Genomic DNA, 26013 nt, shown 5'->3' with positions numbered 1-26013 from the left:
CACTAACACCACCGTATTTCCACCATCACCACCACCATACCTCCACCACCACCCATACCTCCATCACAACCGCCACCGCTGCCACCATCATACCTCTACCACCAACACCATCAGACCTCAACCACCACCACACCCCATATTCATGGCATCACCACTACCACCAATATCACCACTACTTCGTATACAAGAGTAATCATGGAAATCATAACTAAATTCAATTAAAATCAAGTATCTCTATGAGAAAGAAAAATAAAATTATCAATAGTAAATTGTGGTACCAAACTAACTTTTTAATTTTTGTTACTTATAAGTAACATTTTTGCCAAATATACTTTTGAATTTTTTTTTTTTACTTTTTTAAAGCAAAAGAACTTCTACTACAAGCAAAAATACTTTTACTTTTGGTTGCCAAATGACACCTTAATTGCACCACAATTTTAATTTTCTTTTTACCCGATCAATTGTCGAAATTGAATAAATTAGAAAAAAAAAACACCATAGAAATTGGTGATAAAATAATTAACAACTTGAGACCATAATGATATAGTTCATAAAATAAAATTAGTTGAAAATTAAACTCATAATTTGACAAAGTATTTGCAAAATTCTTAAGAAAATTAATAATCTACTAGAGAATTTCATGCCTCACTTTTCGGTCCAGCCCAATTTGCCCATTCAAATGCACAAGGTAGACAATACCGATGTCAACATTTATATATTTTTGGAATTTGAGCATCTTCTTTTAGAACTAGGGTTCTTCCCCGTCTTACGGACGGGGAAGATCCCTCTTGGCTAACGCCTTTGTGGAGGAGAAAAATAAGTTTAAATTACAATATAAATTACTTTAACTTCCCTTAATTTGTAAATCATATTCCAAAATCAATAGAGGAGAGATAACTGTGTGTTTGAAGAGGAGGGAGGGAAAATATCACTAACAGAAAAGATTTGATAAAAAAAAATTGAGAGATTTAATTTCAATTTTAAGTGAAATAGTTAGGCGGTTCAAAGAGAAATTAGGAAGATATGGGATAGTGAGTTAGTTATTTAGATCCCCATGATTTTCTACTCTAAAGTTGATAGTTTCTAAGAGAAAAAAATAGGGAGAGAAACATGTGGGTAGTTATTCCAACCAATTTTGATTGATTTACATAGATACCCTTCTTTTTTTAGTGTATTTACATAAAAAAAATTATATTATCCGTCAGATATGTTCCCAACCAAATCTCTAAAATAAAATAGAGGGTCAGACTTATCCCCTGGATAACCGACTGAGCTGTTTTAATATACTAGATTGCCATGACAAAGTGATTTTTCCTCTCGGATATTACAACTGCAATAATCTTTGGCTCTTCTAGAACACCACCCCTAAGTGGTGGATACGTAACATTTTGAGTTTATGATAGCACACACAAAGTACAGTTGAAAGTAATGGCAAATAAACAACCCATATCAGGTAAAGTAAACCAATGCCCCTCACCACAATATTCTTCACAATAGTCAAGTACTTTTTGGATAAATATGTACCGATCAAAACCCATATGCTCAGAGAATATAACTTCATCTTCTTTTAATGTCTCAAGCATTTTCTTACGAACAATTACCTACCCATCTTCTTTGTTCAAACCTAAAAGTTCCGCACAACACCTGTATCCACTATGTCCATCACCTGCAACATCCTCTAACCTTTCAATCACATGTTGTTTAATGCATTATGTAATATGTTCATTGTCACCTTATACCATTCAATAGATGTTGCACCTTTAGTTGCAATATTAATTTCCTCTTGACAAAGTTTACTATATCTAATAGTAACACTTTCATTCAAGTCACCTCTCACTTCTTTGCCTTTTTTCATCTCCATATTTTGCATATATTGTCCATCTCTTTAATATGTACTGGATTAGAATACTTTGAACATCTTCAACTAAAAAGTTCTTAAGAATATGTCTACATAAATAACCTGCAAATTCTAAAAGTTGCAACTACAAACTGTAGACATGTCAAGAGAGTCAACAGTGATCATACGTAATATCTAGATTTTGTCCGATCTCTTCTTACCAATTCATGTCGGTATGAAATACCCTCAAAAAGTTGACTTTGAAATTTTTGAAAAATGATTCTTGTGTAAATTTTTGCTGTGTGTTTCTCAATATTTATTGAAAATCCTAAAGCCCTTGTTTTATGATTGGTCTCGTAGTCTTCATCATTTTCCACTTCTCTTCTAGCTAATATTGCCCTTTCATATTCTTTAAGAAATTCAGCTAAAGGCAAACTCTTTTTCAAGTACCCATCGAAGAAGGAATTGATACTTTCACTACGTTGAGTTGTATACATTGCTGCACAAAATATATCTCTTGTATAAACTGATGCCCGTTTTTCTTTTTCTTTTTTTAAATAACTTTGTCAACCAATTATTGTTTTCTAAATTGTATATTTTAAACACTGCTTCCCAATATGAGTGAAACTCTTCAATTATCTCATTTCCGTACAAACAATTATTAAAGTCAAGAGTAAAACCCTTGTGTTCATGAATAATTATGAGGTAAATTCTTCATTGCATTTCTACATATATGACACGAACAATAACGACGTCGCGTACCTGGTAATACTCTCGCAATGACGTTCCCTGTAGCACATTCTTGATCAGTAAGAATCACTTTTGGTTGTTTACCGTTCATTGATCTCATCCATGTTTCCATTACCCACACGAAAGATTCTTCTGATTCATTATATACTAATGCACCACCAAATAATATTGTTTGGTAATGATGGTTGATGCCGACAATTGGGACAAAAGGCATGTCATACTTGTTCGTTCCATATGTAGGATCGAAACAAACAACATCTCCAAAGTAATGGTAATCCATCCTTGACCTAGCATCAGTCCAAAAAAGATTGTTATTTGGCCTTCTGAATTAGCTTGAGTAGCATAAAAAAATGACGGGTTCTCCATATGTTGTCGTTCAAAATAATCAAGTAAAGCTTCTGCGCCGATCTTTACATGTTCTTCTTTCCTCTTTGCATGCATTAAAGAAATTTCTCGCATCCCCATTTGTAAATCCAACATTGTGGATACCTCCAGCTTCACGCACCATATAATTCATCATAAGATTTGTTTTCACACCCGTTGAACGCATGTTATTTATCATTACTCCTTGACCTTCTGTTATCTTTCTTTGTGATCGAAGTTTATATCTTTTGCTTGGAGTCACAAAATTGTGATTGTGCTTTTCTACAAATTGAGAGACTACCCATTTAGTTTCTGCTCTCAATCTTATAAAAATCATTGCTTTGCAATCCGTTCGTGTCTCACAACGATTCTTTTTTTTGTCTTTAAAATTTTAACGTAAAGTAGAGTTACACAATCCTTGTAGTGAACAACAATACTTTCGACCTATTATTGTGTTGGTGCAGTTGGATTTACACGTTGAAGACTTTCGGACACTAAATCTCATCTTGGATGCATATTGATTACAGAAGTTGTAAGCTTCATCAGAAGATTCAAATTTCATGCTAACATACGGCCTAAATTCATTTATCTCATTCTGGATATCATCATGTTTTTCTTCTTGAACATCTTTTTCCAATTCTTCATGTTCTTCGTTGTTTATATGAGTTAATTCATCATCTGTTTCATGTGTAATGTAAATTTGATCTTTTTTCCCACTATCAATATCAATATCTATATGTTGGGGTTCTCATTAATATTGAGAAACGTACCTTTTTATGGAAGCATGTTCTCGAAGATGGAAGCACTTGTTTACAATAGAGGCTAATTACTGTGAGACTTCGTGAAGAAGTAGAAGAAATAAATTTTTCGTATAGTTAAAAGTTAAAATTGTGGTGCAAGTAAACATGTTATGAGTTTTTAGTTAAAGAAATTCTCCAAAATACTGAAAAAAAAAATAAACTCTATAATTAAATAGAAAATAAAATCGTGAAATTCCATAGAAGGTTATACTAATTTTTTTTTGGAAACCATCTCTTTTATGATGTTTCTAATTAATTGCCATCCAATATACCCACATTATTGAATGATATTCTCAAAGTAATTTCATGTCTTAATTTTTATTGTAAGAGATAATCAGAGATGGTTTGCGAACCTTTCTTGCAGGTTTGAAGCTGAAGTTTGAGGTTCATCAACCTAGCTGAGTTGACAGAAGAAAAATTTCTCTCAAGAGCTTCCCAAACAGCTTGAGAGGTAGTGAGACCAAGAACTTGAGAAAGAACAGGTTCTGTGAGAGTGGCATTGATCCAAGACAACAACATTTGGTCAATACGATACCAAAAACAGAAATCAGGGTTGGGAATGGGAGTAGAAAAGGACGAAGAAGAGGGAAGAAACTCAGGAGGGGGAGAGACAGGAGCCATTGACGAACTTGAACAAATCTTGACTGTGGAGAATAGGTAGTAATTGGCTACGCCAGAGAAGGTAGTTAGTTTTATCAAGTTTGATAGAAATGAGATTTAAAATGTTGGTGAGAGAGGGAAAATAATAGAGAAGGAAGATTGTTGAACAGTGGTGGGAGGGGACTGCATCTGAGGTTGTTCAGCCATTGAAAAACGAAAAAAGAAGGAAGGAAGAAGATAATAGAGAAGACACTGAAAACAAGAAGAATTAAAATGATTTTAGGTAGCTCTTGATACCATGTAATCGGAAAGGCCAAGATGCCCTAAAGAAGGGCAACAACTTCTATTATATACACAAAATATTACAAGCGAAAGGTCTAAAATACCCTTTAACAAATAAATGAAATACATTTATGTTATGTACACTTATACCTTCCTCTTTATATAAACCTTGGGACACCTTTTAGAAGGCACTCACGAATACAAAGACATTCTAGATCGTTCCACACACTAGATATGCCTAGAGTTCTCTATAACTTTGGGGTTTACTTTAGAGTCTTTCCGAGCCTTCGAACATGTTCTTGAATCTTTCATATTCTAGAGTTCTTCACAATATTAAGGATGTTTGTGGACCGTCGTGTCCTCTAGAATACTCTGGAGTTTTGGAACATAATTATCTTGTTTTAAGATGTTAAGTTTCTTGTTCACCCTACCTGGAAGTTGTTATTCATTTTTTTGTGTTCGATTTTAACTTTGCTGAACACTTATTCTTTAGATATTAGTGCTACTCTTCTTCTTTTGAATGATGGTTGGACAACTGCTAGATGCAAGATAATTTCTCTGACGACTTATCAAACAACCATGAAGTTTACAATTAGGAGAATTAGTTTCTTGTTGAATTCTTCCGTTCCTATCTCCTTTATTTTAATAACTATGTTTCTCATCGGCAAACCTCTCTCATATATAAATAACACAATGTTAACTTTTTTCTTTTTCTCATGAGAAATTTTAATTTTGTTATCATAAAAAAAAATGGGAAATTTTAAAAGGCCCCTCCGTTTTTGTTAAAAGGCCTCCCCGCTAAAAGCGCCCCTCATTATAACCCATTTGGTTATAGGGCCCCCCCTACAAAAGAGCACCTCCTTCATCAATATTTGACCTAACGGCAAAGTTAACGCCGTTAGGTCAAACTTAACCCAAGACCGGTGATGTTGACCACGCCACATCATCATCTTCTCCGGCATGGTCGCCGGCCGGCCAAACTTCCGGCCGGCGACCTTCAAATTTTTTTTTTTATTCTCTCTCTTCTTTCTCTCTTTCAAAACAAAAATTTTTTTTTTTAAACTCTCTCTCTCTCTCTCTCTACAGATCTAGAGAGAGAGAGAGCGAACCGCAGACCCATTAGAGGTCTGCGAACAGACCTTCAAAAGGTCTGTTCGCAGACCTTCAATGGATCTGCTCTCTCTCTCTCTCTAGATCTATAGAGAGAGAGTTTTAAAAAAAAAAAAAATTTTGTTTTGAAAGAGAGAGAGAGAATAAAAAAAAAAAAAAAAAAAATTTGAAGGTCGCCGGCCGGAAGTTTGGCCGGCCGGCGACCATGCCGGAGAAGATGATGATGTGGCAGAGAGAGAAAATGAGATGGAGGAGAGAAAATGTGGGTGAAATACACCTTTAAAGGGGGTTTTTTTTCACCCATTCAAAGAGGGGGGCCCTTTAACCAAACTAAGTCAAAGGGTTTTTACTAAGTCAACGAAATCATGGGGAGGCCTTTTAACAAAAACGGGGAGGCCTTTTAAAATCTCCCAAAAAAATTACTCCTTACACGGTTAGGAAAAGGAGCCCACAAAACCTCTATAGGCAGCCACCACAAATTATAAAGCTGTGGTGTCCATGAAAATAGTGCAGTGCCTATAATATTCTTCTGCATGTTCAGTCGCCTTTAAAAGTTTCTTCATCATTATGGGTAGCTTCCCGTATTCCCGTTATACCAGGCCAGGTCAAGGCCGCGATGTTCTCGTCCGAAACCCTAATTGGCTTAAAATTTCACTATAAGTACCGGACACGAACCCTAGATATCCCTAGCCTTCTGAATCAAATCTAACAGGTTAGGGTTTTTTTCTTATGTTTTGTACTTTTTTTTTCAGTTTCCGAGGTTTGAAGTTGTTTGTTCAAAATAGGTAGTAGAATGGCGGAGATGACGATTGCTATATTTCTGACACCTCTTGTATGAGAAGAACCCTAAAAAGGTTCTTCCTTGAGCACATTTAGCAACTCTCTGAGCTTTTCCCCTATTTTTTCTCCCAAAAATTTCCCCAATTTTTTTAGGGTTTTCCTTTTTGATGTTAAAATTGTTGAAATCAGAAAGCCAATTTGCAGAGCAAAGACGTCTAAATTGATAAAAGAGTGACGAAATTTGCATTGAAGGTTGGCAACAACGATTAAGCGATTCTCCGTGCCTATCAAATTAATCTCGTTTTGTTCATGGCCTCGAACATCTCGCTACATTCACAACAATTTTTTTTTACCAAATTAGGGGTTCTTAGGTTGTAGATCTTGGAAGACTTCGTTTACTTTTTCTAGTAATATGATATTATTTCTTAAATATTAGATCTTTTAAAGATTAGGTCTTTTAAATATTGGATCTTTTAAAGGGCAGATCTTTGTTTTGCATTCTGTTTTGAAACCCTAGAAATTAATGAATAAAAGCCAATTTGCAGAGCAAAGACGTCATAAAAATGACGAACTTTGCATTGAAGGTTGGCAATAATAAAATAAAGCGATTCTCCGTGCCTTTCAAATTAATCTAATTTTGATTACGGCCTCGAACATCTCGCTACATTCACAATTACAGTATTTTTTCACTAAATTAGGGTTTGTTTTCCATTTGGGTTTAGCTTCTATTGATGATCCCTAGTCTCGTCAAGTACAGTGGTAAGCTTCCGATCTACCTTTCTTTATTGTTTTTTTTTGTCTCTTCAATTTATTCAAGTTCTTATAAACTAAATTTGATTATGTAATTTTTGGAGATTGGATATTTAGCCTTTAGATCGATTTAATTTCTTATTCTGATTTGGAGGAAACCTTGTTTAGGTTATTTAATTTGTTTGCAAATTGAGTTATACAATATTTAGGAGCCAATTAGACAAAAGAAAGAGGCAGAGTCCATAAATTTTAGGTCTTTTGGGTTGTAGTTGTTCTAACAGTTGAGCTCATGTGGCTGGTTCCTGGTGATTATCCCCCTCCCCCCCCCCCCCTTTGAATGAGCCCCTAGAGTCTTCCCAATGCCCATATAGGTTGTAGTTATTCCAGCAGTCGATCTCATGTGGCTGGTTCCTGATCATGACTCTTTAGTGTTTTTAGTCGATGTTGATCAATCCAGTTGTATTATTATCATGAGATATTTCATTGATTAATACATTTATAACCATTGAATTGTAGACACTAAAGAGTTGGAAACTTTCATACTGTTAACAGTAATTGATATTGTATAGAGATTCAAAATACACATCTGCAGTCATGACAAAAGTTTGAGCAGCTGCTTCTGCTGATGTTCTCAAATTCACTAGGGCAAACCTTCAATCATGAAAAGCAGCATGTATGATTCTTTACAAAATGATTGAAAACCACACGTCTCAAAGAACTTAAACTCTGATAAAAGTACGTCCAAAATATATAAGTAAGACGATATTTCTTTACAAAAAACAACTCACCATGTGCTGCAGCTGCAACGTCTCATCAAGACCATGAAACCAAACTTTGCTTCCCCAGAGAAGGCTCTGTCTCCCATAACTCGAAAGATCCTTCAACAAGATTGTAGTAACCTCCTTTCAGGGTTAGTTTTTCGTGGGAGATTGCATCTCTAACGAATGAATATGTTAACAAGTACGCAAGAGAAACATTGACTGCTTCTTTCCCGCATTTGGTGCATATATCTGCATGAGAAGCGCCTACAGCATCTGCCTTCACCTTGTGCTTTGCGCGTAGACATATTTTTACCCATGCTTCCATGAAATGACTGAAAAGTTTCATTCAAAATAAACAAATAAATTTTACTAAGTCTTTGCTATTACGATAACAAGATATAAGTTGGTACTTATATAAATGAACAAATAAACATTACAAAGTCTTATTCATTAAATGCGAAAAGGAGTGTGCATACCCTAGTTGAGTTTATGAAGCCTTTGCTATTACTATAAGTGCTGCACTTATTTCTTATCGTAGGTACTCGTTTTTTTTTTGTTGAAAGATGGTACGTACTCGAAAAGAAGGATACGCAGTTGAGTTTTTGAAGGCTTCGCTATTAGGATAACCTTATGAACAGTTAAAATACGAAGTCTGATTCATTAAACGTGAAAAAGGAGGGTTCCCTAGTCGAGTTTATTGAACTAGAGCTCAAGTCTATTGATTCCATTACTTCCACATAGTAAGTCTGATCTCAATTGATTGAACAATAAAAATAAAGGTACTTATTCTTTATGAATCTAAGGCATAAATGTGGGGCACAGTCTATGTTGCTGTAATCTGTGGGTCTAAAGTTAGGACCTTTATAAAAGAGATCCCAAGTTAAGAAAATATATGATCCACTCTCTAATCCCCCCAAGTTGTGCTAAATGACTCAACCATCAACATTAAACAACACATTTTCTTTAAGTACTCAATCCATGTAAACAGTGGATTGGAAACTATTATTATTGAACTCAGATATACGCTAACTAGGTCATGCCGTGTCATTAAAGAATAAAGAAGAAGAGAGAGCTTACGTCGAAGTTGGACCTGAATCTGGAAAAGTCATAAGACCCTCGATGCCACCGCATAGGCTATGTCCAATGACAAGAATAGTCTCCACCTGTTTTTGACATTTCTCTTTAATTTCCATTGGACTTCAAATTACATACTTCAAAATTTAATTTGAACTTCAACAGTAGTAGGGGTGGGAATCGGGCGCGGACGGGCTAGGCGGTAGTGTATTTTCAAATTTTATTGCTTAATCAACTCAAGCATTTCAAATTTGAAAGTACACTTCTGTTATAGTAGTGTATTTTCAATTTTATTGCTTAATCAACTCAAGCATTTCACTTCAGGACAAACAATCAGATAGGAATACAGAACCATGAGCACAATAAGTTGTATAACCATGTAGACATTGGTGCTGGTCGGGCTAGGCCGAGGTGGCATCCGGACCGGTCGTGCAAAACCGGGCCTTTGAGTTTTTTTGTACAAAGAGATTCATGAAAAAATAAGTTAGTTTTTATTCTTTTTTTTATACTTAATTTAGTTTTACAACTACACTATAACTGGTTACATATTACTCTTATTCTTTAGTATATTTTTCATAAGTTCATCTAATTTATTAGGGTTCATTTCGTTTTGGCCCCCGATTTGTGACCAACTGGCCATTTTAGCCCCCATAAGTGTCCGGCAGTTCGTTTTGGCCCCAAATTTTTTCCAACCTCCCAATTCTACCCCCATGGCATTTCTATAATTTATTTTTTTCTTTTCTTTGTTCACCTCATATAACAATTATTACATCACCTCTGTCCACCCCACCCTTCTTCTCCGGCGAAAGGTTGCCTGCCGGAATTTTTATTACGGCCGGCCACCTTTAAAAAAAAAATTTCTCTTTCTCTCTCTTACTCTTCTTCTTCTTTCTCTCTCTTTTCTTCTTCTTCTTCTTTTTTACTCTCTCCCTCTCTCTTTACAAGTCCGGCGAAGGGGGTCCTCCCCTTCGCCAGACTTGTAAAGAGAGAGGGAGAGAGTAAAGAAGAGGAAGAGAGAAAGAAAGAAGAAGAAGAGTAAGAGAGAAGAAGAAGAGAGAGAAAGAGAATTTTTTTTTTTTTTAAAGGTGGCCGGTCGGTGGCAACCTTTCGCCGGAGAAGAAGGGTGAGGTGGAGAGGAGGTGGTGAGATGGAGGAGAGATAAGGTGAAGTGGATGATAAAGAAAGGGGTGATGTGGTTTTTTTTTTATTTTTACCATTTTTCAGAAATAATTCTATTTTAGCCCCCGAGGATAATTTCGTCAAAAATTTGGCCCTTGGGGCCAAAACGAACTGCCGGACACTTATGGGGGCTAAAACGGCCAGTTAGTCACAAATCGGGGGCCAAAACGGAATTAACCCAATTTATTAAAAGTAGAAATATGAAAGATAAAATTAATTTTTGATAAATTGAAATAAAATCTAAGATTACATGAGAAAAAGTAAATAATTAGATCATTATAGATTAAGCACATCCAAACTAAATTGGCATCCACTGAATTATCAATCATTTTCAATTTTACATTAGAAGACAAGTAAAAATATAACATTAGTAAAATAATTAACTAATTATCTTCGACAAATACTTCATCTTCCATGCGTAAGTGCTTCAAAAATATCAAAATTTAACCGATTTCTTGGACATGTGAACACTAAACCCTACTCCGACGCAAAAGTTGATGCCGGAAGAGAGTAAATAACGCGCCATCATTTATATAAGTACATAATAAACTTAATTGTCCGCCATCATCATTGTGGAACATCAAAGTTATCGTCATCTATACTCTTGTCATTGTCTAACGGAACTTGTTAGATACACATTAAGTTCAAAATATCCTAAATTGCTTTCATTACCGCGAGTATCTCTGTTTCTAGTATCTTTCAATATACTCAATTTGTTCTATCTTTCACTAATTTCCTCCATGGACAATCAGAGTTATTAGATGAAGCAAAACTTTGATAATCTTGAACACTTTGAGTACTGTATATATGTTATGATGTTTTTATAGGTCTTTTAAAAAGAAAAATCATATAGGTCTTTTGATAAGTTAAGGGTATATTGTTTGATAAATTAATAGTGTCAAATTTATAATATGTTGTAATTATTAAATAAAGTCATCATAGTTATCCTTGATTAAAATAAAAAAATGAGACGTCACGAGAAGAGAATTAATATAACAATACCTTGATAAAATTAGTTGAATTCTTGAAGATGGTTTGATTTAGTATTTATTGATAAAAGTTGGTAGGAAAAAAAAATCAAATGTAACCGTTGAGACAGGTCCCGCCAGATAAACCAGCCCATCTAAAAATCCAGCGACTTAGCTCAGGATTTGACTCGAGCCGAACTCTAGGACTAGCACATGATACTGAAAACAAAGGTCCAACTCAGGAACGGAAAGAAAGCAGGGTTAACCTGGCCCGTTCCATACAGGTCAGACCGGGTCGGGCCCGTACAGACCGGCCCAATCTCGACCAGATAAGAACCACTACATGTTGGCTAGACTTTTATTTTTGGTTGAAAGCATGTAGGCTAGACTTCGCTAATGAAAGCATTTCAATTGTTTCTAAATCATTCATTACAGACTATTATATGTTATTTGAAAAAGGACTATTATATATATTAAATTAAATGATATTTAATTATATTGTAAGGCTTCTATGTGGTTCTAGGTTGAATGTGTGTGTGTTTGAAGAATTCACAATTAAAAGTTTACATGGTAAACATGTGAAACCAGAAATAGAGAGAAGAATGTGATCCACCTTGAGGTGTAAAAGGGCATACTCAATAGCTGCACCTACTCCAGCATATCTAATCTGCATTTAAACAAAGTGGACAATGTAAGAAGTTGATAGTTTTTATTGAAAAAAGAAAGTCATTTTTAAGAGGTTGAAGTTTTGAACCTGATCATATGGTGGAACCATGCTAGCTATGTTTCGGACCACAAAAGCCTCCCCAGGTTGGAAATCAAGGATGTGCACACACGAGAGTCCGAACATGCAAACACCATGAACTACAATAACAATCAATTTCTATTTAGTTTAAACGAAATATATCATAGCTTTCATCGAGTCAGTGGGCTGGACATGGTTCGACCCATCAACATTATAAACACGTGGGACAACTTTGCATCCATGTAGTATTCAGTGTGCAATCGTATAGTCTAACTAGGGTTGGGATAACGGTCCTGAAACCCGAGACCCGACCCTAACCGCCCGGACCGTTAAGACCCAACAATCGGTAGAAGCCCAGTTCGGGCTTACCCCCGACCCATAATTTCGGGTTAAAACAGGCGGGACTCGGGAAAGACCTCCTACCCGAGTCCCGACCAATTATACCCGCCCATTACAACCCGTAAAAGGCCGTTATAAATTCAACCCTATAAATAATCCCTCTATGTTGCAACTCGGACCAAAAAAAGCCTCCTCTCTCATCCTCCACATCTTCTCTTCTCTTTATATTCTACTCTACCATTTACTGAAACAACATAACCAGAGAAACCTAAGCCTTACAAGAAACTTTAACGCCTCCTCCATCTCCTTCCTAATCTTCTCCTCTTCATACTCTACTCGATCATTCTTCGAAACTCTTTAATCCTGAGCCTTAGCATAAACATTTTATTGTTCTCATATTCTCTACTTATCTTTGTCTCTTTGCTATGATTTTTCGATCTTGATAGAAACAAGAGTTGAAGTCGATAATCTGATGATCTACGAATCAGATGAAGCATTTTGAAGCCTTTTGAACTTCATCTTCGTTAATTAGTTCTCTGTTAAGTACTTTAGTTCTTTGATGTATTTTTTTTTTAAATCTGAGTTGTAAAACATCTTTGAAACAGATCTATAACATCATATCTGTTTCAGAGAAGTTCAATGATATATCTTTTTTTTCTTGAATATGTTCTAATAGAAATTAATTTGTATCCTAGGGTTTCATTTAGATGTTATGATCTTTTACTTTCCCATTTTTCTACATTGTAAAACAGTAAAAATCTTATGTCATTGATGTTCAAAATTGTTTGATTATAAGTTAATTAGTGAGGAGTAGTGAATCTTACTTTTTAAGGACAATCTATCATCTTTATTCCACCGGATCATCATGTCAATTGATTTTACTTTGATAACAATATAAAAGATTAGTTCATCACTTCATCCTTTCTTGCTTAAAGACATAAATTTACTTGGTTGAGGGAGTGATAACAGTAATTGTTCAAGAATCTTAACCTAAATCTGGATCTTAGATTAGAGGCATGATCATTATCTTTGTTTAACCTTTACGATTAGCATTGTTAATTGAAATTTCCCTTCAATCTTGACAATTGATTTTCATTATTTTGTTAAAAAGATAACTATAAATGAAATTAAGGTAATTAATCAATATTATGTTATTAGTTTGTTTTTTATTTTGTAAAATCCATGTAAGTTCCGCCCACGACCACCGGGGCCCGATGGGGCTGCCGGGCACGTGCGGGCTGCGGGCACGAAAAAATCTGCGAGCGCCTGAACCCGTCCGAATCCCACCCCTAAGTCTAATTATTCGTAAAAAAAAAATACCTTCGGACTCTGACCCTTGGAAAGTTCCACATAAAGTGCTGGGTTCTTCCTGAAAAAAAAAAAGGCATAAGACCCCATTTAGTTGGAATTGAACATCCTGTCTCAAATAAAAAGAATTAATGGTTTAAATAAATTTACTTACTCATAGTTCTCTTTCTTGAAGTTGAGAAACCCTGCTTTCAATCTCTCAACCGGGTCGAACTGAGGTCCACTAACAGCCTCTAGCTCCGCAGTTAGCTGCTGGATCTTAGCCGCAAAAACTGCATCGAGATCCGCATTCTTACTAAGACATAAAAAACACAAAATCTGGACATGTTAGTAAAAATAAAAAACTAATAACAAACTGAACGGATTATTTTCACATTGGTTGGTTCAGGTGGGACCCGTTTCATGAAAACCATAAAAACGGATTAGTGGTTGTCGTTACAAATTCTTTTGAGTGCTAAAACAAATGATATTCTGGTAGCATGCGCAGGGGTCGTGTAAATTAGAATCACAGAGAAAGAATATGGAAAGCTGCGACGATGAATCAGAATTGGGAAATGATAGAGTGCCCAGCAATTTTGCCCATTAAATTGCCCAACTTTCCTTATTTAGAAATAAAAGCGGTCCCCACCGTAGTCAAACTTTGAAAAACCCTTGTCTTTTAGTGATTCCACATCAGCTGGGCAATTTAATGGGCTAAAAACTGGGCACTCTAGCATCTCCCATCAGAATTTTACCTAAGAAGCTTCTTTAATCCATCAATGGCTTCCTCGCCACGAGTCTTCGGCATCTTCTCTCTAAAATTTTACAGAAAATTAAGTCATGGCTAAGATGACCAAAGTTCCAATTCCGATGAGAAAAACACTAAACAGAGAACACTGATCAAGTTCTATTATGGTACCAGATCGAATATACAAATTAACCTAAAAAATCACTTTTAGAGTCTCAATATCGGTTCATCAAAAGGGAGAAGAAAATCAAAGTATTCATATTGATGATTATGATAGATAGATCCGAGATGAAAGTTTTCCAAACAATCTAATAATTTCCATGCACAAAAAGCTAGAATCAAACTTAATTATTGATGAATTTTGATCAGAAATGGAAGTGATTACTACCAAATTGAGATAAAATTGAAGATGGAATTTGAACGATGAATAATGAAATCAGAAACCGGATCTAAGATGAAAAAAAATCATATGCAAAAAAAAGAAAAATGACTTGAAACAGAGGTAGATGAATCTGAGACATTTTTTGTTCAACTAAATCGCATCTTGAAGAACTGTCTATTTATAAGAGAGGTTTCTTTCTTACCAAATTACTAGGTCTTTCAGCTGCATAGCTTATATGAATACTCTTTCCGTTGGGATCCTACAACATTAGGTTAATCAATATCCTGATACAGTTTGTCATGGATCACAAGGTAATATTGATAGTTCATATTCAGACCTGGCCGTCTGTTGCAGCTACAGCTGAGCTCGCGCTTTCTTCAGTTTCATAGTTCAACAGCTTACCCGTGTCTCTATCGGTGATGACCCTTGCTGCACATAACATACTTCATTTGGCTTAAATAAAGAGTACAAGATTCAACTAAAATTGACACAATATGCGTTTCAGACGAAAACATTCTAGTGTGTCAAGATACAACAACAAAATTTAAATCAAACCTTCTTGAAGATCGGCAGATGCAGAAGATGCCTCTTTAAGCGACTGATCATTGGTACCACTTAATAGGCCTGAGAGAGTGAATGTTTGTTAAATGGGTAGATAAATATCTTGTTTAAAAGTTTCATGTAAATTCATGACGAGAAATAGAGTAAGTGCATACCTCTAATGAAGAGCTTTGAACCAGACATACACCGATTAGCATGGAACACTGAAGTTAAGGGAGCCCGAGCTTTCGATGCAATATTTTGAGACATGCTCTGCCTTATAAGACCTCCAAATCTACCATAAAATGCCATCTTCGGCTGATTTTTCGGAATAAATTTTAATGTACTGCCACTGCGAAAGAAACAACAGTTCGTTACAACATTAAGAATAGTGAACTTCTAAGTCGATATTTTCATAATGTAGGAAACAGCACAAGAAACTGAAAATTTAAGGATCGAAAAAAAAATACCCCAAATATGGAAATACCTACAAAACAAATACTACCCAGATCACATATTAACATCATACATTGATTCTAAGTGAAAATTTCCTAGGCAAAATTCCACCCAATACTAGTATATAATGAAGTATATAATTTCAGAGTATAAAATTTCACCAAATACTAAAGTTGACAGTACCAAAATCTCATCAAATACAAAAGTCTGACAATACCAAAGATATAGAGAGGTGAGAGAGATATAGGTCCTGGAGAGAGAGACGCACAGAGTTTCAGTGAGAGAGAGACGCACAGAGTTTGAAGTACAAAAACCCTTATTCGAGATTTAACAAAGGGAAGATGAGGGAGAGATAGTAGTACCTTGAGACAGAGAGATTGCACCGAGTCGGTACAAAATTGAGAGGTTAACCCGTTTCTTCTCCTTGTTTAGGGCTTCTCCAAACAGTTAGAAGTGCTATTTTATAGGGCGGCCAATACGTGGACAATTTTTTTTTTTTTTTTATATGGACAACTATTTTCGGTCCCCAACTATATTTGACTTAGTTGACTTTAATTTAATAAGGGGACAACTCTATAAAGTCTTGAAATATTAATTTTTACTAACTTGTGGATCATTAACAAAAATAATAATTAAAAATAAAAAACCTAATTCTCTTCTTCATCATCATCTTCTTCATCATCATCATCTTCTTAATCCATTTACACCTACTGAAAACCCTAGAATCAATTTGGGTTTTGTGTGGGGTGATTGTCGGGAAGAACAACCTCTGTTAACTGTTGAACATTTGGAGATAAGTTTGGCTTAATGGCGGAACCGAACCGTCAAACTGGTTTCATTCGAGACGAAGATAATACAACCAATCTAAATTGGTTAACTTGGGCGCGATTGAACCATTAAGATTATTGTAAGAAAGATCAAGGGTTCTAAGACGATGAAGCGATAAGATTGAAGGTGGGAAATAACCAGAAAAGGAATTATGATCTAAAAACATAGATTTAAGATTAACAAGTCTAGAGAGATCAGGAATCGGTCCAGTGAGTGAGTTATTTTTCTAAACTTAATACCCGGAGTTGATCTAAGCAAGTTAGTGTATCAGGACTAAAGATTCCTCCAAGATTAAACCCTTCAAGAACAATTCGTACTACTCTTCCTTCATGAGCACATTTAACACCTGCCTATTGACAATGATTTGAACAGGATTTGTTGTTTACATATCGAGGGTTTTTTTTTTGCAAATCAACAGTAGATTTGAAGGCTAAAATGGCAAGAGCCACAGTTTTCCCAAAACATTTGATTCTAAGAAGACTTGATTGAAAATAATAGAATGTTTTCCCCTTAAAATTGTTGTCCATATAAAAAAATAAATTTTACTGGTTGTCTACATAAAATAGTTGTCCATATAAGAAAAATAGTTGTCCACGTATTGGCCACCATTTTATAGTAGGTAAATACTATATGATCTTTTAAAAAGTAAAATTTTAATGTTTTGATTTGTTATCTTATAGTTTGATATTTGTAATGTTTTCTTTCAATTTACTTTTTAGATTAAATACTAATTTAATTTATTTTATAATAATTAGGGTATATCCCGTGCTCTAGAGCACGGAAAATTGTATCAATCAAATGTTGTGAAATTTTATTGAGAGAAAGAAATTGTAATTAGTTATTATATTTTTGTATTATTTTTTTTTTGTTTTCTTTTCCTTAAGTTATTTATTATTTTGTTGAGAGAGAAATTTTTTTTTTTTAAACCATTGCAATTTTTTTTTCTTAAATTAGTTATTTTATTCCTAAGAAGGAAACGGTTATTGTTGTTTAAATAGGTAACTTTATTTATACGATGGACTATATTTTAAATTTTGAAAATGACTTCTAAACAATATCTTTTATTAAAAAATGGTGTTTGTCCCAGTCAGCGTTTTTCCTTCTGTTATATTATATAGATACTAGGTATCTCCCGCGCCCTGCGGGCGCGGTCAATCCCGTCGGGCTTACGCCAGTCGTGGACGAAACTTTCATAGTACAAGTACGGTGGGTTCAAGCATACGCTCGGATGCACGTACTACGTTGTCTATGTAAAACGTCGTCTGATGTCACACATACCGATCGAAAACCTAGACGTGCTAGCACTTTTTTTTTTGCCTATTTTGATATTATGTGGTGCTAGCACGTCTAGGTTGTCGATCTGTCTGTGTGACATCAGACGACGTTTTACATAGACAACGTAGTACGTGCATCCGAGCGAATGCTTGAACCCACCGTACTTGTACTATGAAAGTTTCGTCCACGACTGGCGTAAGCCCGACGGGATTGACCGCGCCCGCAGGGCGCGGGAGATACCTAGTTCAAACTTTAATACCATACCTACTGTCACGATTCGTTTTCTTTTACTTACGTAGTTTGGTTTTTATTGTTAAATTTTGACACTTCAATTTGACACAGGAGGTAACCCATATGGATCTCTGTATGTATCTATGTAATAAAACACAAATATTTGTAGGACAAATCATTTTTTTTAATTATAGATAAATTGATCATTCTTTCTCATTCAAATTTTCTTCTTTTTCACTCATTCAAATTTTGAATCACGATGAAGTTGTCCGTGTCGAAGGGCACGGGTTATGCCTAGTATATTAGAAGCGTCAAGGCTCCTGGTGGGCAAACAAATTAACACCACATTTAATTATTATTAAGAAAAATAAATACAAAGAGAACAATACTAATAACACCACTAATAACAAACACGATTAGTAACATTAATTTAACACCACAGTTAATTATTATTAAGAAAAATAATTACAAAGAGAACAATACTAATAACACCACTAAGAACAAACACGATTAGTAACATTAATATCGATATAGGCATTAGAATCATGAATAAACATAAACGTGATGCAACACATTAGCACCATGATTAAGTAATTTTCAAAAACGTAGAAAGAGAACAACATTAACAACACCATTAATTACACCATTAAAAAACATTAATACAATGAAACCCATAAGCATGAACCGTTTCTTGGTCTTCTAAGAGATTATCTCTCTCAAAACAATGAAAAGAACACACAAATTAATAAATCTCTTGATTAAAGAATGTAATAGAACATCAAAACCATTATCTAGGAAATTTGGTGAAGGATAAACAATGAATTCATGAAACAAAGATTAACAAATAAACAATGATAAATTTCATGAATCTTTTCAATAGCACAATCTCTTTTAAGAATATGTCCAACTTTCACTCATTTCCTGGATAAAGAACTATCAAATTCTTCTTACGTCTTCAACAAAAGATCCAACATCATTTTTCAAATGTATTGGTACTAAAATATGGGATGTTCTCTACTCTGCAATACAAAATTCATCTTCTCCATTAAATTATTTTTCTTTCATCTTTTTTCTCCCTGGAAAATGATAGTAGGAAGAAACTGCCCATCTTATATCTTAAAGCAAAGACCAAATATATAAAACAAACATATGTTCGTCTTCTTACTTAACACAAACACCAAACAGAAAAACCTAACAAAGAAATATAAAGAAAAATATCACCATGGACAATGGGAGCAAGAAATAGTGAAAGTCAAGTGTTCAGTTTATTCCATTGAGATTGTAATGCCTGTAGAAAGAGAAAAATTAATTAGCAAAAACTTTAATAGGGGTTGAAGAAAAATAAGAAACGTAATTAGCAAACTCAAGAGTTGATCTGAAAAAAATTAATCATAAATTAATTTCAAACTAAATTTTGCTTATGAGCAGACTCAAGAGTTGAGATAGCTGTGGATGGAGATGGAGAGTTTTAAGGAATATAAAATATAATTTTAAACCACTCCTACTGTTATCCCACGATTTCATTTATTAGGTTCGTGCAACTCTCTCTCTCTCCCTTCCACGATTCTCTCCCCTATTTTAGGTGGAAAAATATAAATGACCATATAACCCTTTAACTCAAATTTAAGAAGTTAATTTAGAGGTTATTTCTAAACACTATTGAGGGTAAATAAATAAAAATGCAGTTTTGATAAAGTTAACCAACTGGAAAATACTACAATCGTGTAGTGAAGCTAAGAATGTGGAGGTGGTTAATACTTTTTGTATCCTTTAAATTATAAACGTGAGATGTATTGGATGTTGGTGCATCAACGGTTAAGAATCACAAATAAGAATTGAACGCCTGAGATTTATAAATGTCACTTATGACATGGCAAAAAAACCTAGCTGAATTGTTATATAGACTAGGCATAACCCCCGCCCTACGGGCGGGGGAATGCCCTTTATGCAACGCGAAGAAATTACCATACAAACAATCTAAAAACCTTTTTTGGACTATATGTGTGTTTAGGGGTAGTTTTTTGGACCATAAACCCATTTTGGCGTAATTTCATTAATGATTATTGAATCAAGTAAGGACCTAAATAAAAACAAACCATTACGTTGACCAACAATTAGATTTGCGAGAAAATCATATACACAAAGCAATAGTAGAAAAGTTGATCACAAATTCTCTTACTTAGATAAACTCGCCAAGAAGCTATTCTTTTAGTTTTTCCCTACTTACAAGTTCATAAGAGCCAATGCGACAAACAATTTTGCTGCTGGAATGTTCTCTAAGGCCTGATCATAATATCGTTTGGCATGATGAAGATCTAGCGGAAGCCCTTGACCATTCTCATGCATGTATTCAAGGTTGAACATGGCTTGGGCGTTGGATTCTGACTTAGCATGCTCATAATCCCTCTCTGTACCCTGTAAAATATAGGAAATAACAACAATGATTTTAAAAGAGGGCATAGAAAACTCACAAATCTTTCACCCAACGCTGGTCATAACATCACAATAATAATTCAAGAAGTAGAGTGTAATCAATCATAAATACCATAAGATTTAGAAGTGGAGTTCAAATACGAACATACCCGGCCATAGCAATATGCATCCCCAATGAGTAAAGCAGCATGTTCTTTACCCTACACTGAAGCTTTCCACCATAATGAATGCGCACATCGATGTCTTTCAACATCTGTGCAAAGTCCAGTCTCTCCCATACAAATACTGCACTCCTCATACTTGTCAATAATCCATGCAGCATTACTCTGTGTAACTTCGTGCCCTAGTTCTGCCATTCTTGAGTACAGTAAAAATGCTCTTCCCACGTCACCTTTCAAGTACGACTCTAAAGCCCATCTTGACAAAGAACCCCAAGGCCCTCTCTCAGCAACTAATTTGTACAGTGCAGTAGCCTGAAAGAATGGAGAATTCAAGACTAAGTTCAGAAGAACGTTACTGCTTGAGTGCATGTCCAAGGGTGAAAAGATATGCAAATGAAAAAATATACATTATCCAATATTTGAGACTTCCTAAACAACACAAAAAAAATCACAAAAAGCAAATCAGAATAGGTTCTCAGGACGGAGGAGATGGCTCGAATATACTGTAACTTAATGTGAAAGCAGAAAAAATATAGAGACCTTGATCAAGTATTCAGTTCTTATAGAGTTATAACCTTTAAGAAAGAACTTTCAGAAGAAATATAAGCCAAGTAAACTTACCATCGAACGGTTCTTCTTAAGCCCTATGCATGTCTGGAACATTTTTGCCAATTGTAAAATTGCCTTGGTTTGACCAGCATTAGCTGCTGTAATGAAATACTTGCATGCCGTCTTCACATCCTTTTTCACACCAATCCCTTTGAGGTATAAGACCCCCAGATTATAATGACCACTAGCCTCATCATTATCAACCGCCTTGTCGAAGTAATCTTTCGCCTGTTACAGAGAGTTAGCTACAAATAAGATGAAGAATTTCCATTTTAACGATCAGTTGTCAGAGAAATCAGCAATGGAACAAGTAATCTGCAGAAAATGAATTAAATGTAAGTTCCTAAATTAGTTTCCTTCAACGATGATTTCTGTGGTCATAGATTTGCGGAGTTTTTTCTTTGGTCATAGAATTAAGGGGTTTCGGGTAAAAGTAGTAGACCATCCTTATGCATTGAGTGACCCATCTGAAGCACCCGACTGAAAGCTTTATCTGCCTCGGGGTCCTTCATTGCCAAAGAAACATTAATCCATGTGGGAACGATCTTTCTAAGAGATTCCTACATCCATTCGACATAAGAACACAAACAGGACACTCGCGTATACAACTCATAAAGGAGTAATCAGGTTGAAAATATGAACCTTCCCAACAATGACAGGAGAATTTCCTATTGGGTCAAATTGTCTAACTCAAAGTGAGAAAGAAAAATTTCTTACTCTTCTTTAATTAATGTCTGCCTTTTGGAGCCATTGAACAAACGCCCAAGGTTTGTTAAGGACTATGTAACCCTGAAATTAGAAAACGAGACACGCGAATGATGAATGGCAAAAGAAGCAATAAAATCCCATGCTTAAGGATAACATCCCCCTATACGATTACAATTCATCAAGTATATCCTGCAAACCACATCCTACTAAAACTCAACTGTAAAGTCTAGTCCTCTTCTAGTCAAGCAGATCTTATAAGGTTCTGTCATGGTGGAAGCGAAGTACAAAGAAATCGTACCCTCAGTTCAGTTATTGTCTATATTGGGTACTTTAAGGTTCCGTTGAAATTCGGTGAAGAACCTCTACAGACATTTTCTTTCTGAGAAGTTTTACTTCACATTTCTTGATTTAAGGTAGTTTCATAGAAGTCATAAAGTTCAATGTCATAATCCAAAATAAACAAAGACTATCATCTAAAAACTCAAATCCAACATAGGTGATAAATGGATTGGAAAAACCAGCTTATATAAATCATTAAAGTTTCATAATTTCATAAACAATGACCACAGTTTCAACAATAATCTCCACAAAACAAATTGAGAAGAATACCCAAACCCTAAATTACTTCAGATCCCATCTATAATTGTTTGCTGGTAAAGTTCGTAGTTATCTGAAATGAATTCATAATCAACAATTAACCAAAAAAACTCACAACCCAAGATGCATAATCTCTGTTAAAATGACAATGAAAGAAAAATTAAACTGAGGAAAACTAAAAAAACCACCAATTTCGATTACCTGATCCATTCCTGAAGGTAAGGGTTGGCCAACAAAAGTGGGAATCTCATCCATATAGTTATTTTCTAAACTCCAACAGCCTGAAGATGTTAAAATGACAATGAAAGAAAAATTAAACTGAGGAAAACTAAAAAAACACCCATTTCGATTACCTGATCCATTCCCGAAGGTAAGGGTTGGGCAGCAAAAGTAGGGATCTCATCCATATAGTTATCAGGTTTTCCATCGTGCAAAATCCTTGTGAACCCACCCATCTTAGAATTAGGTCCATTTTGAAAAATGTATTTGATAAGATTCACAGATAGAACAGAACTGAGATCTCATGAGTTTTCTTTAAAACCCTGACCTTTTGTTTGAGAAAGTCACTTCCCTATTGATCTTCTTCTCTATCCTTTTTAATTGAACTCTTCCTCTACCCATAATCTTCCTATTACTTTGTAGAGTAGTTCAGGACGTTGAAACAATTTGAAAAGTGGAGGAATTTTTAATCAATTTCATAGTAGAGTAATTAAACTAATGTCCTAATCAGATAAATAATATCCTAGTCACATTATTCTTTTGTCCTAGTTAGACTTTATGTCATTATTTTGTTTTCGTTTTTAGTTATTACTATAGACGACTATGACACACTTCTATAATTGAACACTCCACATTGTTGTGTTCTTTTCAACTCTTTTAACTTTCTTCTCATTTTATGTTTTTTAACTCTCTTAACTCTCTCAATCCTTGTACCATCTATTCTCATTTTATGTTTTTCAAACAACTGAAAAATAAACAATTAGTTTTATCTTTTTGTTCTTTTTAACTCTTTTAGTCATCTATGTTACTATCTAGTTATAGTTACAATGGTAGGGTTGTGAAATTTTTGAAATGCGAAAAAAAGAATACATCTGGTAGAGTATGTTACTATCTACTTAAAGTTACAATGGTAGAGATACGGAAATGGAGAAACGCAAAAAGAACGGTATTGTGTAGAGTATGGTCAGGTTCATATAGCTCAACCGTACGAAAAAAAGAAAGTGGTGTGAGATGCCTCCGTGTTGGCAAACACAAACAAAAACGCACACAATTTCACGAAAGAAAAATGACCAAAATGTGATGATTTTCTTGAAATATTATTAGGCGGGAAGGTGTTGTTTTAAGATCAAATGATCTCAAGCCAGAAATAAAACATGTTAGTACAACTCAATCAAATAAATAACATGTTAGGCGGGAAGGTGTTGTCTTAAGATCAAATGATCTCAAGCCAGAAGATCAAATGAGTTTTCTTTAAAACCCTGACCTTTTGTTTGAGAAAGTCACTTCCCTATTGATCTTCTTCTCTATCCTTTGTAATTGAACTCTTTCTCTACCCATAATCTTCCTATTACTTTGTAGAGTAGTTCAGGACGTTGAAACAATTTGAAAAGTGGAGGAATTTTTAATCAATTTCATAGTAGAGTAATTAAACTAATGTCCTAATCAGATAAATAATATCCTAGTCACATTATTCTTTTGTCCTAGTTAGACTTTATGTCATTATTATGTCCTAGTCAGATTAATAAGACCTTGAAATAATCACTTGAAAATGAGAACCAAATCAAATAAAATTACTTACCTAGTTTCTCTATACTCCAACAGCTTGAAGATGTATAAAAGTATCCTATATGCAGTAGCTTGAGATGATTTCTCTCTATTAGATTTGAGTGACTCTGAAATTTGCTGGTTCATTCTAGTCGGCAAAATCTTCTCTAAATTGATGGCAGAAGCTTTATACTCTAATAGTCTTCATGGGTTAACAGTTAAGGATCACGGATGCGAGATTTCACACTTGCAGTTTGCGGATGATACTATCATCTTCTTGCAAGCTGATCTTCTTCAGGTTCACACTCTCAACAATATTATGCAGAAATTTGAATGCCTTACAGGGCTAAAGATTAACAGAGAGAAATCATCCGTTATTGGTATTAATACTGATGATAAGCTATTGCAACAAATTAGCAACATTGTTGGGTGTAAGTTAGAGAAATTCCTCTTTACTCATCTCGGTATTCCTTTGGGAAATTCTTCTAAGGTCAAATCTTTCTGGGATCCCATCATAGAAAAGCTTCAGAAAAAGCTAGCTACTTGGAAATGTCGGTATCTTTCTAAAGGAGGAAGAATGGTGTTGATTAAAAGTACTCTCTCTGCTATTCCTTTGTATTATCTCTCTCTCTTCTTCATGCCGGTTTCTATTAGAAATTCCATCGATAAGATAATCAGAATTCTTTTGGGGATCTTCCTCATCCAAGAGAAAACATTACTGGGTAGCATGGTCAAAACTAACTTTGAGCAAGAAACTTGGAGGTTTAGGCATTAAGAATATGGAGCTTATGAACAAAGCATTGGTAGGAAAATGGATATGGCGGTATGGTCAAGAACCCAACAGCTTCTGGAGAAGAGTTATAGATGAAAAATACAAAGGCTTCTCTTCGTTATGGTTCCCCACAGATTAAAAAGCATCAAAGCACTCAGGCCCCTGAAAATCAATCACCAAAATGATCCCAAGTATCCAAAATAGATAAATATTTGTTTTCTCACTTTCAGTATATTTAGGGTTTTTTTTACCATGCACCAAAACAGAAAAAGCATTATTAATTGTATCAATCTAATATATGAAATTTCGGTTTTGAATATTGTTGATAAATTATTTTAGGAGCAAGAAAAAAGAGACTACAAATTTGAATATTGTTGATATCATTGTTTTAGGAGCAAGAAATAAGAATAGTTGTTAATTCTTAACTAAAAACGAAAACAAAATAATGAACGTTACTATAAACCAAAACAAAATAATAAACTTGAAAAAAATCTAACAACATGAACACTAACCCTAGTCTCACCAAGAAATAGAGAGGATTGTTGATTATATGAGAGAGAACAGAGAGCAAATTAACTTAAGTAATCGTTTATGAAAGAGGAAAAAGTATATTAGATAAGGCAATCCTAAAATAGGGAGATATTCAGTTTCTATGGTGAGAGAATCAAGGATTGTGAGGAAATAATGGGCATTTTGTAACTACCTCTTTAATCACGTAAGACATATATGGGAGGTTCAAAAAACCGAAATTTCAAATAACTTAAACTATTGGATCAAAACAGATTGAACGACCAAGATTTATAAATGCTAAGTTATGACATGGCACCCAAAACCTAGCTAATTTGTTATATAGATTTTAATTTACTCAAGCAACCTATCTTTAA

At 34.7% G+C, this 26013-nt stretch overlaps 3 protein-coding genes, 1 long non-coding RNA gene, 3 other non-coding genes and 1 pseudogene across 10 annotated transcripts; 4 read left to right on the top strand and 4 right to left on the bottom strand.

Moving 5' to 3' along the window:
• Positions 1-1690: 1690 nt before the first annotated feature.
• On the bottom strand, positions 1691-4371 carry LOC147563005 (protein FAR-RED IMPAIRED RESPONSE 1-like; annotated as a pseudogene).
• Positions 4372-6277: 1906 nt separating this feature from the next.
• On the top strand, positions 6278-7430 carry LOC147563001 (uncharacterized). Its single transcript, XR_015223242.1, has 2 exons — positions 6278-6454; positions 6528-7430. It is a non-coding gene; the product is annotated as an uncharacterized LOC147563001 (long non-coding RNA).
• LOC147563004 (small nucleolar RNA snoR1) lies at positions 6538-6632 on the top strand. Its single transcript, XR_015231640.1, has one exon. It is a non-coding gene; the product is annotated as a small nucleolar RNA snoR1 (small nucleolar RNA).
• On the top strand, positions 6726-6856 carry LOC147563003 (small nucleolar RNA snoR86). The gene has a single exon (XR_015231546.1). It is a non-coding gene; the product is annotated as a small nucleolar RNA snoR86 (small nucleolar RNA).
• Positions 7067-7190, top strand: LOC147563002 (small nucleolar RNA snoR86). The gene has a single exon (XR_015231518.1). It is a non-coding gene; the product is annotated as a small nucleolar RNA snoR86 (small nucleolar RNA).
• A 387-nt stretch (positions 7431-7817) lies between the features above and the next one.
• Positions 7818-14059, bottom strand: LOC147563000 (carbonic anhydrase 2-like). The gene is made up of 8 exons (XM_086654340.1): positions 14021-14059; positions 13801-13964; positions 13659-13707; positions 12009-12137; positions 11868-11921; positions 9111-9196; positions 8093-8365; positions 7818-7923 (listed from the first exon to the last, which is right to left on the bottom strand). The coding sequence occupies exons 1-8, from the start codon at positions 14057-14059 to the stop codon at positions 7818-7820; spliced, it is 900 nt and encodes a 299-aa protein (XP_086510466.1).
• On the bottom strand, positions 7841-16196 carry LOC147562999 (glycine-rich RNA-binding protein 2, mitochondrial-like). Of its 4 annotated transcripts, XM_086633429.1 has the most exons (12): positions 16114-16196; positions 15472-15647; positions 15311-15379; positions 15093-15184; positions 14958-15014; positions 14381-14440; positions 13801-13941; positions 13659-13707; positions 12009-12118; positions 11868-11921; positions 9111-9196; positions 7841-8365 (listed from the first exon to the last, which is right to left on the bottom strand). In XM_086633429.1, exons 2-6 carry the CDS (start codon positions 15605-15607, stop codon positions 14402-14404), a joined length of 393 nt encoding a protein of 130 aa, XP_086489555.1. In that variant the 5' UTR covers positions 15608-15647; positions 16114-16196; the 3' UTR covers positions 7841-8365; positions 9111-9196; positions 11868-11921; positions 12009-12118; positions 13659-13707; positions 13801-13941; positions 14381-14401. The 4 variants fall into 4 exon arrangements, with proteins under 4 accessions (XP_086489555.1, XP_086489531.1, XP_086489539.1 ...); XM_086633405.1 differs by lacking the exons at positions 7841-8365; positions 9111-9196 and having other exon boundaries at positions 11167-11921; XM_086633413.1 differs by lacking the exons at positions 7841-8365; positions 9111-9196; positions 16114-16196 and adding an exon at positions 15969-16067 and having other exon boundaries at positions 11167-11921.
• Positions 16197-20374: 4178 nt separating this feature from the next.
• LOC147562998 (ERAD-associated E3 ubiquitin-protein ligase component HRD3B-like) lies at positions 20375-24474 on the bottom strand. Its single transcript, XM_086633392.1, has 5 exons — positions 24392-24474; positions 22795-22874; positions 21301-21516; positions 20668-20991; positions 20375-20500 (listed from the first exon to the last, which is right to left on the bottom strand). The coding sequence occupies exons 2-4, from the start codon at positions 22846-22848 to the stop codon at positions 20719-20721; spliced, it is 543 nt and encodes a 180-aa protein (XP_086489518.1). The 5' UTR covers positions 22849-22874; positions 24392-24474; the 3' UTR covers positions 20375-20500; positions 20668-20718.
• Between the last annotated feature and the right edge of the window lie 1539 nt (positions 24475-26013).

The sequence above is a fragment of the Eschscholzia californica genome, unplaced genomic scaffold (assembly GCF_041429995.1).
Source record: "Eschscholzia californica isolate CP2 unplaced genomic scaffold, dmEscCali1.0.p SCAF_1, whole genome shotgun sequence".
In the NCBI taxonomy this organism is placed as follows: domain Eukaryota; kingdom Viridiplantae; phylum Streptophyta; class Magnoliopsida; order Ranunculales; family Papaveraceae; genus Eschscholzia; species Eschscholzia californica.
This window is presented reverse-complemented; position numbering and strand designations above follow the sequence as displayed.